Source organism: Alexandromys fortis, unplaced genomic scaffold (genome assembly GCF_014885135.2).
Source record: "Alexandromys fortis isolate MF-2015 unplaced genomic scaffold, M_Fortis_MF-2015_v1.1 scaffold_17, whole genome shotgun sequence".
Classification (NCBI taxonomy): Eukaryota; Metazoa; Chordata; class Mammalia; order Rodentia; family Cricetidae; genus Alexandromys; species Alexandromys fortis.
This window is the reverse complement of record NW_026067896.1, coordinates 10,764,389-10,779,660: the sequence shown is the minus strand read 5'-3', so window position 1 is coordinate 10,779,660 and position 15,272 is coordinate 10,764,389. Positions and strand designations below refer to the sequence as shown.

The 15,272-nt window shown below is 33.5% G+C and overlaps 1 protein-coding gene across 3 annotated transcripts in view; it reads left to right on the top strand.

Annotated features, from left to right (window-relative positions):
• The window catches only part of Csmd3 (CUB and Sushi multiple domains 3), a 930,239-nt gene that overhangs the window by 90,656 nt on the left and 824,311 nt on the right, over positions 1–15,272 (top strand). For all 3 annotated transcript variants that reach the window (XM_050162609.1, XM_050162600.1, XM_050162593.1), the window contains exon 2: positions 10,920–11,142. In XM_050162609.1, the coding sequence (XP_050018566.1) occupies positions 10,920–11,142 (223 nt within the window). The remainder of the gene's footprint in view (positions 1–10,919; positions 11,143–15,272) is intronic.

Here is a 15,272-nt window from a genome sequence, read left to right as displayed (position 1 = left end):
TTTATTACTTGTTCCCAAAGCTTTACATTCTAGTAAAGAAATAGTTTGTCATCAGAAGGTGTTCTTATCCAATAAGCTGCTGTAGATCTTTCCCTGAGGGATCTTAAGTTATTGTCTCTATTTTGTACATGACCATACTTCCCTTATATGAATCTATCATAGACTAAGATTTTATATAAACTCCTTGGCTTGCATTCTAATTTCTATGAAATGAGGCTAACGAGAGTAGATACCTTAACATTCTATGTTGCATATTAAAGTATTTAGGAGAAAATTCTCATGGGTACTGTTTACTAATCATCTTCACACTTATGAAAATAATTCAAGACACCAATGGAATTATTCAGAGTTTGCAAAGTGCATATATGGGTCATGGCCTATGAAAATTACCCCATTTGTTCTGAATTCTGTTTAAGTGCCAGAGGTGACTGTATCTCTCACTTCCACTTATTTGACAACCTTTGACCTTTTCTCTGAGAATCCTTAGTCATAAAAACCCCCAACAGAATACTAGCTGAAACCCCTTTTTAAAGGCTTATTCTTTCCTGGACATACTCACCCCTAGGATATTATGCTATCTCGCTTCTGCCAGCACCTAGCCTACTAGAAGCACTTAGATACGGTTCAGATGATGTGAGCGCTAAATATCATTTCTCTTTATTTGCATCATCTTTTGAACTGCTCTTTTAAATATGTTGTTCAGTTAACATGAAAGCTTGTATCTTGACAGTGAGTTTCAACCATATCTTTTTGCCAGCAGCCATCTGTCAGCAGGTTCAAGCTGGACTGTCACTACAGTGAAACTGAATTACACCGTCAGTGGTGTGAAAACCCATTCAATGACAAGTTATCTTCCCCCTCCTCTATTTCCCTGCATAACAGAGCCTACAGAATTGTGTCCCCCAAATAATAATGTCATCATAGCTGTCACTCACCCTCTGGCTTTCCAAACCCTGTATGAAAGAAAGCATGCAAGGGAATTCAGAAGTCTTTGTGACTTGTTTTCCAATGTGCCAAGGGATGCTAACCTCCACTTTCCAGAACCACAAAACTTGGATTTTTCACCTTACAAATACTTCAATACACTGTTTTCTTCTCAAGTAAATAGTAACCTCAGGCCCAAGGCAAGAGCCAGAGAGGTGTGGAAGGAGATAATAACCGCAGCAGATATTATTAGCACTAGGCTGAGACGTACAGAGCAACAATACAAAAGGAAAAAAAAATCACATTATGGCTGCTATAGTAAGAAAAAAGAAGTGTCAAAATGGAGATAAGTTTGAGTGCAGCCACGAAAGGCTTTTAACTTCTTTATTGTTGTAGAAATATTTTTTCTTTGCTTTTTCCATACCAGTGCTTCCTTTCAAAGATTTATTTATTCATTTTTGTAAGGAAGTTTTCAAAATAAAACATGGTCAACAGCTTACCTCTTTAAGTTTGTGAAAGAGTCAGGAAAAGGGTGACTGAGGTAGGAAGAGTCCAAGTATGGCAACTGAGATGAAGTCCATTTCCTGTAGTGTAGTTTGCCATTTAGAAACAAGGGAGAGGAACGAAAAAGTGCCTGGGACTACGAAATCCTAGCAGCTTTTCTTCTTCTACCCCACAGCTGTAAGCTCCCTATAAGAGTCTAGATAAGAATATTTGTTTATATCCCCCAAAATAACAAATTTGAACATCTGAACATTGCTATGAATTTCCCTATTAGTCTAATCATTTTTTTTTTAATTTTGATGCATTGAGGTGATTTTCTAATATATTCCTCAGAGACTCTTTTTAACTTTAATATTTGATTTAAAGTGGGGTGTAAAGAAGCTGGGGAAAGACTCAGCTGGTAAAGTATTCAGTACACAAGCAAGGATTGAAATCCAATCCACGGCCTCCAAATGAAGGTGTGGCAGATGTGTATCCCCAGTCCTGCGGAGGCAGAGGCAAAGGGATCTCTGAATGCCTTTGGCCCTTCATATTAACTAAATCCACAAGATCCAGGTTCAGGGAGACACTGTCTCAAAATTTAATTGGAGAGTGATTGAGGAAGACAGCAGAGGTTGAATTCTATCTATACAGACAAAAACATACACACATAAACACATACATACCAACACACACACACACATAAACATACACAATATTGAGAAGTGTTTAGAGTAAGTGAAATTAGATAAGCTTTTTTTTTTTTTTTAAAATAGGCCAGGTGAAAATATAGAAGGCTCAGAATAAAGTCAAATACTATCCTATCAACACTACCCTACCTTATCGCATAATACAGAATATTCATATTTTTAACTTCATTACTATGAAAATTGCTAGCAATTTTCATAATAATAAGAGAAAAATCTGTCTTTAAATCTGAAGTAAAATTTAAAGAGGCAGCTTCAAATATAGGCACACAAAATCAGTTCCAGCACTTGGGAGCTGAGAAGCCAGAAGCAATCAGATCTTTCTCTGTTATAGTCTAATCTAGTCTAGTCTAGTATACAAAGTAAGTTTCAAAACAGCCAGAGCTACGTAGTGAGAATCTGTTTTGAAAATGAAAGATAAACATAATAAATAAATAAAAAGAAAGCAAAGTTACATAGGTGCTTGTTGGTACATCAGCTTTTAACTGACCTTTGAACTACCTCTGCAGAATTTGTTTCCAAAGCTATATATTCTATGGCTGAGTAATGAAGAGAAAGGGGAAGGAATTTGTAACAACAGTAAAGACTGTTGGAGGGAGATCTTAGTATATGAAAAACTGCGGCTGTGTAAAATTAAATACAGAAGTATATGTTCAAATCACTGCTTTGTTCGTTGGTACCTATCAACTCCATTACTTCTAATGATTCTTTCTTCCCGTGTCTGTTGCTTCAACTGAAAATTGAGATTAGAGGATGTACCTCACAGGGAATTTGAGAAGATTAAATGAATCATTATTTGTAAATGCTTCAATGAACAGAACAGAACTTCAAAGCAAGGCCTTTGTCTTCTTTAATCAAGGACAAATAAACATGAAACAATGCATTATCCTCGAATAACCAAAGTGTTCAGAGATGAGGTCGGTGGTTTAATCATGATATGGAGATGTCTACTTTACTAGGAGATTGGCTTGCTTTGTCAGGATTTCTGCTAAGTTTTAGAATTTTACACTAAGTTTACATATCAAACATAATGAATAATATTCATCATCACATTTAAGAATAGTCATCTCTGTAGTGATATTTCATTTGTATTTTAATAAAATTTGTCTGAAGATCAGAGAGTAAAACAGCTTTACAGACCAGGCAGTGGTGATGCACACCTTTAATTTCACTGGCCTACTAGTTTGCCATAGAAACTGGGTAGTAGTTGTGCATACCTTTAATCCCATCCCAAGAGAGAAATATAAGACGGTATGGGACATCACTCATACACTGTCTCATTCTGAGATTCCTGGAGGCAGGGTTGCCATTTCAGACTGAGGTGGCTGGCTGTTTTGCTTTTCTGACTTCAATTTTTGTCTCTGGATTTTTATTAATCATGCTACAGATTTCTCTGTCTTCTGAATATTTGATTTCTTCTTGCTTTTTAAATCTACGGTTCTGTCTTACATTGACAGAGCTTACATGGAGGCTTAACATGCCAGAAAGTCATATCTGAAAGATATCTTCATGGGCCAGCATCTCAGGACAGCAGGATATAATGGAAAAGACACAGAAATAGTTAGCTTGGAAAAAAACAATACCCATCATATAGATATTTTCCAACTTAAAATGGTATACCATTTCAAATTTGTATAACCATTCAGGAATTTTGAATGTGATATGCAAATACAGTTCATTGCTTCAAGGTCTTATATTATGTGCACTCAAAATTGGTCAATATCACTTAGAAACTTAAATTCTGACATTTTTATAGATGTTGTAAATATTATGTAGCTGGGATAAATTAGAAAATATAAGAAAGATGCAAAGTCAGACAATCAAAACTGTTATGATTTTAGAAGATTAAATTGCAGATACCTTTTCTAGTGTTCTATAAGTTTGGCAGGAGTCATGGCCAGTCCACACATGAATTGTCCAATAGAAGTGTAGCCATTCTGGATGTCTCAGAAAGGCTGACTGCCCCACAGAACTCCCTATCTGCTAGATACTTATTTAGCTTTATGTACTTCCAATACTTAAATTATGACATTAAATTATGATGAGGAGGTATATGTGGGCAAATATTCCATCTAAAGAGAAGATCAATGTTTTAATTAAAAAGTTCTGTTTTTTCACTAGTTGTTACAGTACGGACATACACACACACTTGTATTCTTTTTATAGATTTATTTATTTATTATGTATACAGTGTTCTGTCTGCATGTATGCCTGCAGGCCGGAAGAGGGCACCAGATCTCATTATAGATAGTTGTGAGCCACCCATGTGGTTACTGGGAATTGAACTCAGGATCTCTGGAAGAGCAGGAAGTGCTCTTAACCTCTGAGCCATCACTCCAGCCCACACACTTGTAGTTTTAAAAGAATCTAATGTTATGAAGATTTGAAATTGCTCAAAATTGTTGAAATTATATCAATTATTTTAAGTTTAATGCATCTAAATTTTACAGGTTATAATTACTTGTCATTCACTCCATTTTAGTGGCTAAAACTCAAGAGATTAAGGTATTCATGACAGAAAAATACAATTCACAATCATTATATTGACTAATTATACAAAAATTCTCTCTGACTAAACCTATTCAATACATATACTATGATGATAGAATGTGCAATCTGTGATTATATTTCAGGAAACCCATAATTTCTCAAAATCTAATGCTTCAACACTTATAGATTTTTGCAACATATCTCATTTGACTACAGAGCTTCAAAACTAAGAAAACTATAGCTTTGTTTCAAAGATTCTTTTACAATTAACCAGAGCAACTTAAAAGGTATCTTTATTATAATTATATTTTAATATTTCCTGATCTTACCTTTTATGGAATATACTGATTAACCTTCTCTACTACTTCTTTTGATACTTTATAATAATAATTATCAGCCTGGCTATTCATTTATAGAAATAATCTATACATTTAAAATGCATAATAGAATGAGGATTTGAAGTAAGAAAGCAAGGAAAAAGTAGTTCCTACCCTTAGACATTACAGTGCAGTGTTTACTGGATCTGGTAATGCTTTGACAAAGGAGTCGGGAGTCTGAACAGCTTCCCACCATTGTTTATATAAAACTGGCAAGTTTTGCAAAAATTATTGCTTTGTGTCTGTTAGATTTTTCCAATACAACTGAATATGTTTTGGTTTTTCTATAGCTTATGTATGCCTTATTATGGAAGAGAGTGAATATTTAAGTCGCCCCAGGCTTAACAGACAAATCTACACACAGATGTTAAACAAAGAGCCAAAAAATGTGGAAAAGCAGTGTGTATTTTACTGCACTGTGAATCAAAGGAATGGTTACTTGGTACACACAAAATGGTGTGAAGAAGAAGGATAAGAAATCAAGTATAAACACGAATATTCTAATAAGCTACAAACCTACTAGACAAGGGAGGGAAAAGGCCACTTGAATGATTGTATCATGCATGAACTTTTGATTTCTCTGAAAATTGTTTCTTGTTTGAAAGAGTATTTCAGGTGATGACTATAATTTATTTATATAAGAGTCTTTATAGCATTGAAATAAGGTTGGCTGAAGGTTTTTAGTGGAGTAGCTTTACAAGACTGAACATTCTTCAGTAGATAACAGCTGGCATTGAGGACTGTGAGCAGCAGCTTGTGTTGGTGAAAACTTCCAATAAAGTGAGGGGACTGAATACTAGAGAGGAGTGTTCTTTTGGTTGGTTGTTTTGTTTTTGTTTTTAGCAAATTAATCTAATAAATTTATTTTTGACTAGTTAAAACAAATACTGAGAAATAATTTTAGGTGCAAGAAAAATCAACCTAGTATGACAGACCAAATGAAAAAAAGAATAAAGATGAAGGCAAATAAAAATGGACTTTCCTTTCAGTGACTGAAGCATTTACAGTGTTTTCCATATATATATATACATATATATATATATACTGATATATCTCTCTCTATATAGAGAGAGATATATCAGTAATGTTTGTTTCGTTTTGTTCTAGACTGACATTTATTTTGTTAGTTTTGAACACCTTTTGGTTACTCCAGATAAATTTTTATCATTTTCTTTATGTTTCTAAGAAGGCGATTCTTCACTTCTTTAATTTCTAAACATAATATATCTAAGTTCCTATTTTGTTTATTTCTCTTCTTCAATATTTTAATTGCTCCTTACTTTGATTTGAAGCCTCTCTTTTCTCCTACCTTGAGCTATTTCACTGAGCTGTTTACATGTTTTGTTGTGTTTGTTGTTGGATGTTGTTCAGATTTTGTTGTTTTGAGACAAATGCTCAGTTTATATTCTCCATGTCAACTTGTACTTCATCCTTCCAACTGTTGGATACCTCCAAACCATGAAAATAATCTTATTTTTCCTTATTATATCAGCTCTTTGAAAATTTCCTTCAATGTATTTTCATCATGTTTATTCACTCCCTTCTCCCAAATCCTTTCAGACCCACATTACCTTCCAAATCTACTGAATTTTGTGTCTTCAAAACACATTCACACACACACACACACACACACACATCACTCATCTTTTGGCCATCTATAAAATTTCAATAGCAACCTCTAGGAATGAGACTTCATACCATGTGATATAATCATAATCATTTTTATAGAATTAATCATTTTTATAGAAAATGTTATGGTGCAAAAGCTGGGATGTATTTCGTGGGGTAAATGACACCCTGTTTTCTAGAATGCATGTTGTGTACTTTTATCTCTTTTTTTTTTGTTGTTGTAACAGTTTGTTCTGCTATTTGCTTTCTAGAAAGATAAAAGTTTGTCTTTTCAAAGAATAGCTATGAAGCTTATAATTAATTTGGTTCATGATGCATAACTGACAAGTTAGATATTTTCTTAAAATGTCGTGAACCACTGTGTCCCTCGTTCTGTGAACAAGTTCTGCATAAATATTTGGGTATACTTTTAATATTATAAAAATGTAGAAGTTCATTTTAGATGCCAATTCCATAGACAGGACCTTAATTAGTAATCAGGTGAGAAATCGGGGACAGCCTATGCCTTTCCTTGGTATGGGCAGCAGACACTTCGATCCTCAAGTGTTTTAAGAGTGTCTCAAAATTGGCAATGAACATCTTTCCCCCAGATCTTCCTTTGAGGTCTGATCAGATTCTTGATTGTTCTACCTTATGTAGTAGTTTAGACAGCTGTATTACTAAGTATTGTCTTTTTACTGCGGTCAAGGAATAGAGATTTAAATATACAGTCATTTCTATGCCTAAGAGGGGTATGGATGTTATTGTCATGTCTATCATGCCTAATGATATTGACCTATACCTTTCCAATCAATTCTAAGACAGATACAACAGTGAGAACAGTCTCTGTAGGTGAAAGATTTGTTGTGAAGAAACTGATTTATCCTTCTATTAAGTATACCACTTTTCAGAGCTTCCTAGGCTACAAAGATACAATGGGTGAATGTCAATTTTAAAATCAAGAATGCAAGTAGTTTGAAGTATGGTGCCACATGCCTTGCCATTAGCTTGAAGAGTTTTAATGTATTTCTCATGTCTTTCATAGACGTTGTGTGGTTATCACAATTATGAAAATTTTGATATTGATAATTTTTGTGGATCAAAACCATAATCCTTTCTCTGGTATTTCTTATACTATCAAAAGAAATATATTTTACTCGAAAGAAAAGTCTTTAATTTTCTATGTTATTTCTGAGTTTATTTGTATTAAACAATAAAGGAGATCAATTTAGTTCTCACAGTAACATGCCTGACTTAAAATTTAAATGAAATTTAAGAAATGTTTCCTCTAGAGAGCTTATATTTTTTAAACTTTCTTGTCAATTTAAATAAGAAATAATTTCTTTTGGATATGTATGGGCTTGTGTACACATGGTCCAGGGCCCAGATGGGTCTGAACATGTTTGGGGTTGGAGAATAGCTTTACAGCTTTGAGATTTCTCTCTCCACCATGTGCCCTGGGAACCCAACTCAAGCTATTATACTTACATCTATACATCTTTTGATCTATTTCTACATCTTACTGGACCCTACACTTGACTTCTATAAGTTAATATATATTAGCAGTTTATATAACTCTAAAGCCAGGGAAGATCTAACTATAACTTAAACTATTTGGAAATGTAAAATTATCCTTGCTATAACTCATTCCATTTTTCTAAACTTTTATGATGAAAGCATTTACTTAGGGGTTTGTTTCTATTTCTGTGAATCTTGTCTTTAATGAGTTGTTCCTAGATATTTTTTTTATTAAATGTATTAGGTAAACTGACCCAACTACCAAAAGTTTTAAAAGACTTAAAATGCCATGACTATAAATTTGTAATATTTTGTAAACCTTGCAAAATGAACTATCTGAAATCTTCAGGCTTATTTGCTCTGAGGTTAAAGTCTGAAATCAGATCCAGAAGCAGAGAAAAATTACTAATATAATTGTGCAGAGTAAAGAATATGTAATAACTCTGGTAATTTCTATAAATTGGCAATTCAGAGATCCTATCATCCTGGTTTGCAGTGTTATGCTTTTCAGATAATACACATACTTTAGAAATAATTGAACAACTAAAATTACAATGTTTAGGGGTTGCAGAATTTAAGCTAAAACCAACATAACATTCAGGGTGAATGACAGTTCATTTGTAGAAATATAGTACCACCCTGACTCAAAAACCTAAAGCAAGCTAACAAAAGGAAGAGAAGTGTGTGTGTTTCTTTGTGTCACTAATAGGTAGTTTCATTTTTAATTCTTGAAATGGTATTTGTGATTTTAAATTATGTTTAAAATATTTAACTTGTAAAACAATTTTTATGTATAATGCATGCTTATTCTAGCAAAATAAAAATTAAAAAAGAAGAACATAGAAAAGGAAGGACACTAAAAACAGGTGCATCTTATATTTGCCTAAAGAAAAAAGTTTGTAGTGTATGAATCAGCAGCACCTTTACAAATGAGCAGACAAAATGAGTGTGTTATTTTAAAACAAATGCCCTTTTTCTGAAATCTTCAGGGTCACGGAACTTGAGAATGTATAAAACAGCCCATAGATCAGATTGTTGCTGAAGGGATTCATGCTTGCATTTTGTTATGAACTTCAAATTGGTTGCTGTTCAGGCAGAAAACTAATAGAAATGGCTGATAGCTAATTAACCTTAGGCTTCAAAGTAATTGCTGTGCAGGAAGCAATTTGAAAGAGACCTTTTAATATTTATTTATTTATTTGTCTGCTTTTGAAAATCATAAAATACCCTGTTTGACTTTTGATGAATGAGCAAAAAAAAAATATATGAATATAGGCAAGTATTGACTTTTTAAGCCTCTATCCGGTCTAAATTCTTGGTAAGCTTTTAAAAAAGTGAACTATAACAATAATTTTATCATTCATTTTGCAGCATTAGCACTAAGTACAGACTTATATTTGTGCTATATAATAATAGTGCTAAGTACAGACTTCCAAACTAAGTAAGAATCAAAAAGAGTTTTGTGTTTACCCATGAGACACCTTCTTAGGAGTAGACCCATTACAGGCACCTAATATAGTGCATGTGGCTATCGTGGAGTGATCTGACTCACTCAGCAACTACAAACTGTTGCTGTGATTTGAGGAACAGTATGGATTACAAACAGAAGTTTCTGTCCTGCCCAATTCCACAGCCATTCAGTCCCAACAAAACACACGGAGGCTTGTATTAATTATATTCTGGTTGACCTATTAGCTCAGACTTATAATGAACTTAAATTAACCCATAATTCTTATCTATGTTTAGCCACATGGCTTGGAACCTTACTCAGTGAGGCATTCACATCGTGTTTCCTCCATGTGTGGTTGGTGACTGCAGATTGAGCCTTTCCTTTTCCCTGAATTCTCCTCGTCTGATGGCTTTGCCTACACTTCTTTCCTGGCTACTGGCCAATCAGTATTTTATTAAACCAATACAAGTGACAAATCTACACAGGATATAAGACCATTATCCCACAGCACTAAACTTTTGAACTTAGCCTCTGTTTTCCCCATTCTCCAATTGTGACCTCTTAATTTCTGTTCATGGTTCTGCTCATAAAAATGTCTCTATCAGTATATTCAAACAAGCTAGTTTGCTAAAAATACAGTACCTTGTCAAATTGTCTCTGAGCCCTCATGGACTTTGACCTCCCACAAAATTAGTATAAAAAAGTAATATCATCAATACCAAATACTTAGGTTTATTTTATTATATAAGTTTAACACCCTAGTTAATTTAGGATCATCTTAAATCACGTTCATAAAATTAAAACTGTTGTATATAATTTACTTCACAAATCCTTCTCTTGTAGTTAGATGAGCAGGTTCTCTCAAAACACAGTATAGGTATAACTTAGTACATATATTCAAAGTGTGCTATGTAAAAAAAGATGAATTTAAACTTTTCAGACCCATTGTGCTTTGTATAATTAATTTTCAATATTGTTTATTTCTTCCCAGAATTAGATTGAAAAGAATGTGAAAGAAACTGACGTGTTTGGGAACTTTATTTGTTAGGTCACAATGGCAAAAAAAAAAAAAAAAAAAAAAAAAAAAAAAAAAAAAAANAAAACAGTGGATGATTTTATCAACTTCTTTTTGATTATTAAATTTAATCTGATAAATTATAATCCTACTATTTGTTATTCACATTATATATCAAATGGTCCATAAATATGTTACATCCATATGTATGCAACCTTCATAAATCTTAAAATGTCATTAAAAATTTGTCAATGGCTCTTATAGAAAACCAAGAATTTTCGAAAAAATGTCACTGATTTTTGTTTTGTATTCTATAACAATGACAATTTATTTATCTTTTGTTGCAGGTTTTATTTATACATGTGGTGGAACTTTAAAAGGACTTAATGGCACCATAGAAAGCCCTGGTTTTCCATATGGATATCCAAATGGTGCAAACTGTACATGGGTAATAATAGCAGAAGAACGAAATAGAATACAAATTGTTTTTCAGTCATTTGCGCTAGAAGAGGAATACGACTATCTATCCTTATATGATGGACATCCTCACCCGACGAACTTTAGGACAAGGTGAGTAAAATTTCAGTGGAACATTAGGCGTAAACTAGATCATGGAAAAACTTGTTTCAAAGGAAATGTTTATCATATGGCTTGTTATAATAAATTCAGATTGAATAAACAAGTATTCTTCATATGAAAATATACAATTTAATGATAAAATTTTCTCCCTAGATCTGAATTCCTAATACTAATAATTATTACCTATCCATAGATAAATACAAATTGAATGTGACCCTTTAAAATAGTTATGGTGTTTGGCATTTTAGTTAATTATCTTGAGACTTTATTTGTTGTGGTCAAAACTTGGGGCAAAGTAAAATTATACTATAAAAGATGTCTTTCAGAGGTATGTGTCAAATGGAATATGCAGTTGTATAAAAAGAAAACACTGTAAATTCCATATTTATGTAAAAGAGAAACACGTTAATTTCAGAGGAAGTATTCAAATAATTGAAGAAAGCAACTTTTGAGCAAACAAATCTTATATTTCTGACCCTCCAAATGGAATTATACACACATACACACACATAAAAATATAAACACACACACACATATATATATATATATTATATATAAACTTTATGTGTGGTTGTTTTATTTGCATGTATGTCTGTGCATCCAGGCCCATGCATGCCCACTTGGTGCAGAGTCCAAATAAGGTTATCACAACCCTGGGTGCTGGGAGTTGAAGCTAGATCTGCTCTACGAATAACCTGTACTCTTAATAGCCAAAGCATCTTTCTAGTCCTGAAATTTTACATTTTTGGAGGTAGTCAATTAAAAATATGACCTGTGATTTAGCAGGAGGGTGACCATTTGTGTTTTAAATAAATTGTCATTTTCATTGTCCTCTCAAATTTAGTCGCAAAAAATATTATCACAAGGAAAATGATGCATCCAGAAGTAATATTTCTTATATCGTGTTAGATTTCTTGCTCGAGAGATGTATGGAAAAGCTGAGCACATACTACTAACTCTAAGCAACATGACAGTGTGAAGTATTACCATGTCATATAGTACTTCTGACAATGTTACTGAAAATACACATAAAATACCTTCATAAATGTAGAATATCATTGGTACACATTTGATTGGTTCTAGCCTTTGAAGTAAATCAAACTGATTTAGCTGTTTAATGATACTTGTTTGTAAGGTAAAATGTTTATAGAACTGATTATAATGGGGATATATTTCTTTGTGTCTTCCTCTCCTTTTCACTACTTTGTCTTACTGAATGCTTTTGACTTGTTCTTCATCTTACATGGCTAACCTCATTCAATATATCATTTGAAACACACACTGTATGGGTCTGTTTCTGACTTTGTACTTTCATCGACTTTGCAAATGTCATTAGAATAGGGATGTTTATATTTAATGATACAACATCAGGTCAAGGATGAATGAGCAAGAATTGCTTTGTGATGAACTGATGGTTTCTTCCTGTCTTAGTTAGGGTTTTATTGCTGTGAAGAGATGTCATGACCATAGCAGGTCTTTTAAATAAAAGCATATTATTGGGACTGGTGTAGAGTTTGGAGATTTATTCCATTGTCATTGTGGTGGGAAATATGGCAGATTATAAGTAGACGTGTTAGTTGAGAGTTCATCGTACATACTGGCACAGAGCAGGAAGTGTCACAATTGACTTGACTTGAGCATCTGAGACCCCAAAGTCCACTTCCTTCAACAAAGTGATACATATTCCAACAAGGCAACACCTCTTAATAGTGCCACTCACTACAGTCCTATAGAGACCATTTTTATACAGACCACCATACTTCCCATAGCTGTTCACATCCAACCATGGGTTATAAGAGATAACAAAGGAAGTCTAAGAATTTCATGACAGCTATAATAATATTCATAGAACAAAGGCTTTTGTAGTTTTTCTTCACATCAGTTATGCATTATGTATAATTGAGGTAAACATAAAAATGAGCTAAACCTTTCAATATTATCTGGTGGCCTCTATAGATGTACAGACTGTATCTTTGCACATATCCATTTACTTAATGAATGAGAGAACACAATACTGTTTCACTTTTTCTCTTTTATATAAAACAAATACATGTAGTCATGTATTCAGTAGTCCAACAAATGTTTCATAGTAGATTTCCACTATCAAGGCTACTTAAAATCTTTCTGCCCCTTCTTTCATTATGAACCTGAGCACTGGGGAAAGAAAGGAAAAAAAATATTGCTTTTGGAACTCAGAACTTTATTCTTATGGATTAACAAGTTAAGGGTCTTTGTATCAATCATCACCCACTGAAAAGAGAAAGAAAAGAAAAAAAGCAAAGAAGGAAATAAAATAACTTTTGTAATTTTAAGCCTTGGGAAACTGACAAATGCTACAAAAGGGATAGTCAGGTCTCTTCATAGACGAGGTCCTTGAAAGGCTTCCTGCACTCCAGTTAGTGGTTCTACACCCATGTACTTTTACACAGGCAGCATCAACTGGAGTTTTTGGGTTTATGACATAATATTGAATCTGCAAGAAATGTCAGAAGCTAAACCCAAATATCACCAAAATAAACAACTAAACAATACCTGAATAAGAATGATACCAATATACATGAAAAATGGTTACAAAGATTCAACTCTAGACAAAGAACTACAGCCTACTAAGGAATAGTAAGTGTAGGAGAGTCTTCCACAGAGGCAAACCCCTAATTGGTCGTCTAATACCATATGGTCAGCTCTGAAAACATACAAATAACATTGTATGGAAACATCAGGTTATGCCTATATATTTAGACTTCACTTGTCCAATGTAACCCTTTCTAAATACAGAGGAACAAACAACTATCATTGCAAACCAATTTTCTCTGTTTAAAACTAGATCTATGTAATTTATTCAAGGTTTATGTAGTTATGAAAAAACCTGCTTACTTTTTACTAATATTTGACAAAACTGAAGAATAAGATGATAACAAAAGGAATGTTCTTCAACACATAATGTATAGTTATATAAACAGAGAGCTTATCTTTTTTCTGTTCATTCTTGGCATTTCTCTTAGAACTCTCTTCTCGTGTGCATCATGTTCTCTTTTGCTTACTGAAGACATCTGCTTCTGTTGATCTTTGTGCTTAAAGAAATACTGGTGCTAATGTCAGGGTTGAACTTTGTGAGAACGACTGGGAAAAAGAATTCGAAGAAGCAGCCTTAAGGCCCTCCAGACTGTGCTTATGCAGAACATTGGCTGTTTGATTAGAAGCTGGAAGTGGAACAGGCAGGGTTTGACTTATCTTTGCCTGTTCCTTTGACTCACTGTGTTCTTGTTTTTTGCTCTCTCGCATGGCATCATATTCCCCGTTAATTCATGTCCTTATGGCTCATCTGCTCTTCATTCTTCTAAAAATTTATATTTACATTTCACTGCTTTTTATGACTTCCAGAGATTTTTTGTTCTTGAAATATATCCTGTTGGAGATATATCATAACACTGCAGAAATGATGGACCATCCTACCATTCTTCTAATTGTATAGAAATGTAGTTAGCCTCAAACCTCAGTTTTTGTCACTAAGACAATTCTCTTAATTTCTATTAAATATATTTTAATATTTGTGTAGGCTGAGGACTTGTTTTTTTTTTTCTGTCTAGTTTGATAATTTCATTGGTGCCATCCCTCTTTAGCTCACCTTGAGTGGTCCTATTGGTGATTCTATGAGTATAGGTTCTGTTATTACTAGAAGACACCATATAACAACAAACACCCTAATACTCTGACTTTTAGACTCTTTCAACCCCATTTTAAATAAATTTTCATGGGCTTTCGATGCAAGATTATTTTGTAGGTATGTCCACTGGGTCTGGGCTCCATGATTCTGCTTTTTGATTGTATGTGGTTTTGTGTAGTGTTCTCTATCTGTTGCAAAGAGACGTTTCCTTTAGAGAAGAGAAGACTGCTCTTATCTGTGGCTATAAGGACAAATGATTATATTTTGCTAGTGGTTTTGTTTCTTTAGTAGTTTAATGGTTGCAGATTTTCTAGCAATAACTATGACCTCATTAGCACTGAATAGTAAGCTAATCTTCTAGTATCAGGCATGATCTTCCACTTGTTGATTGGGTCTTAAGTACGATTAGAGGTCTGTTGATGACTAGAAAGTTATGCATGCATTATCATTATATGGT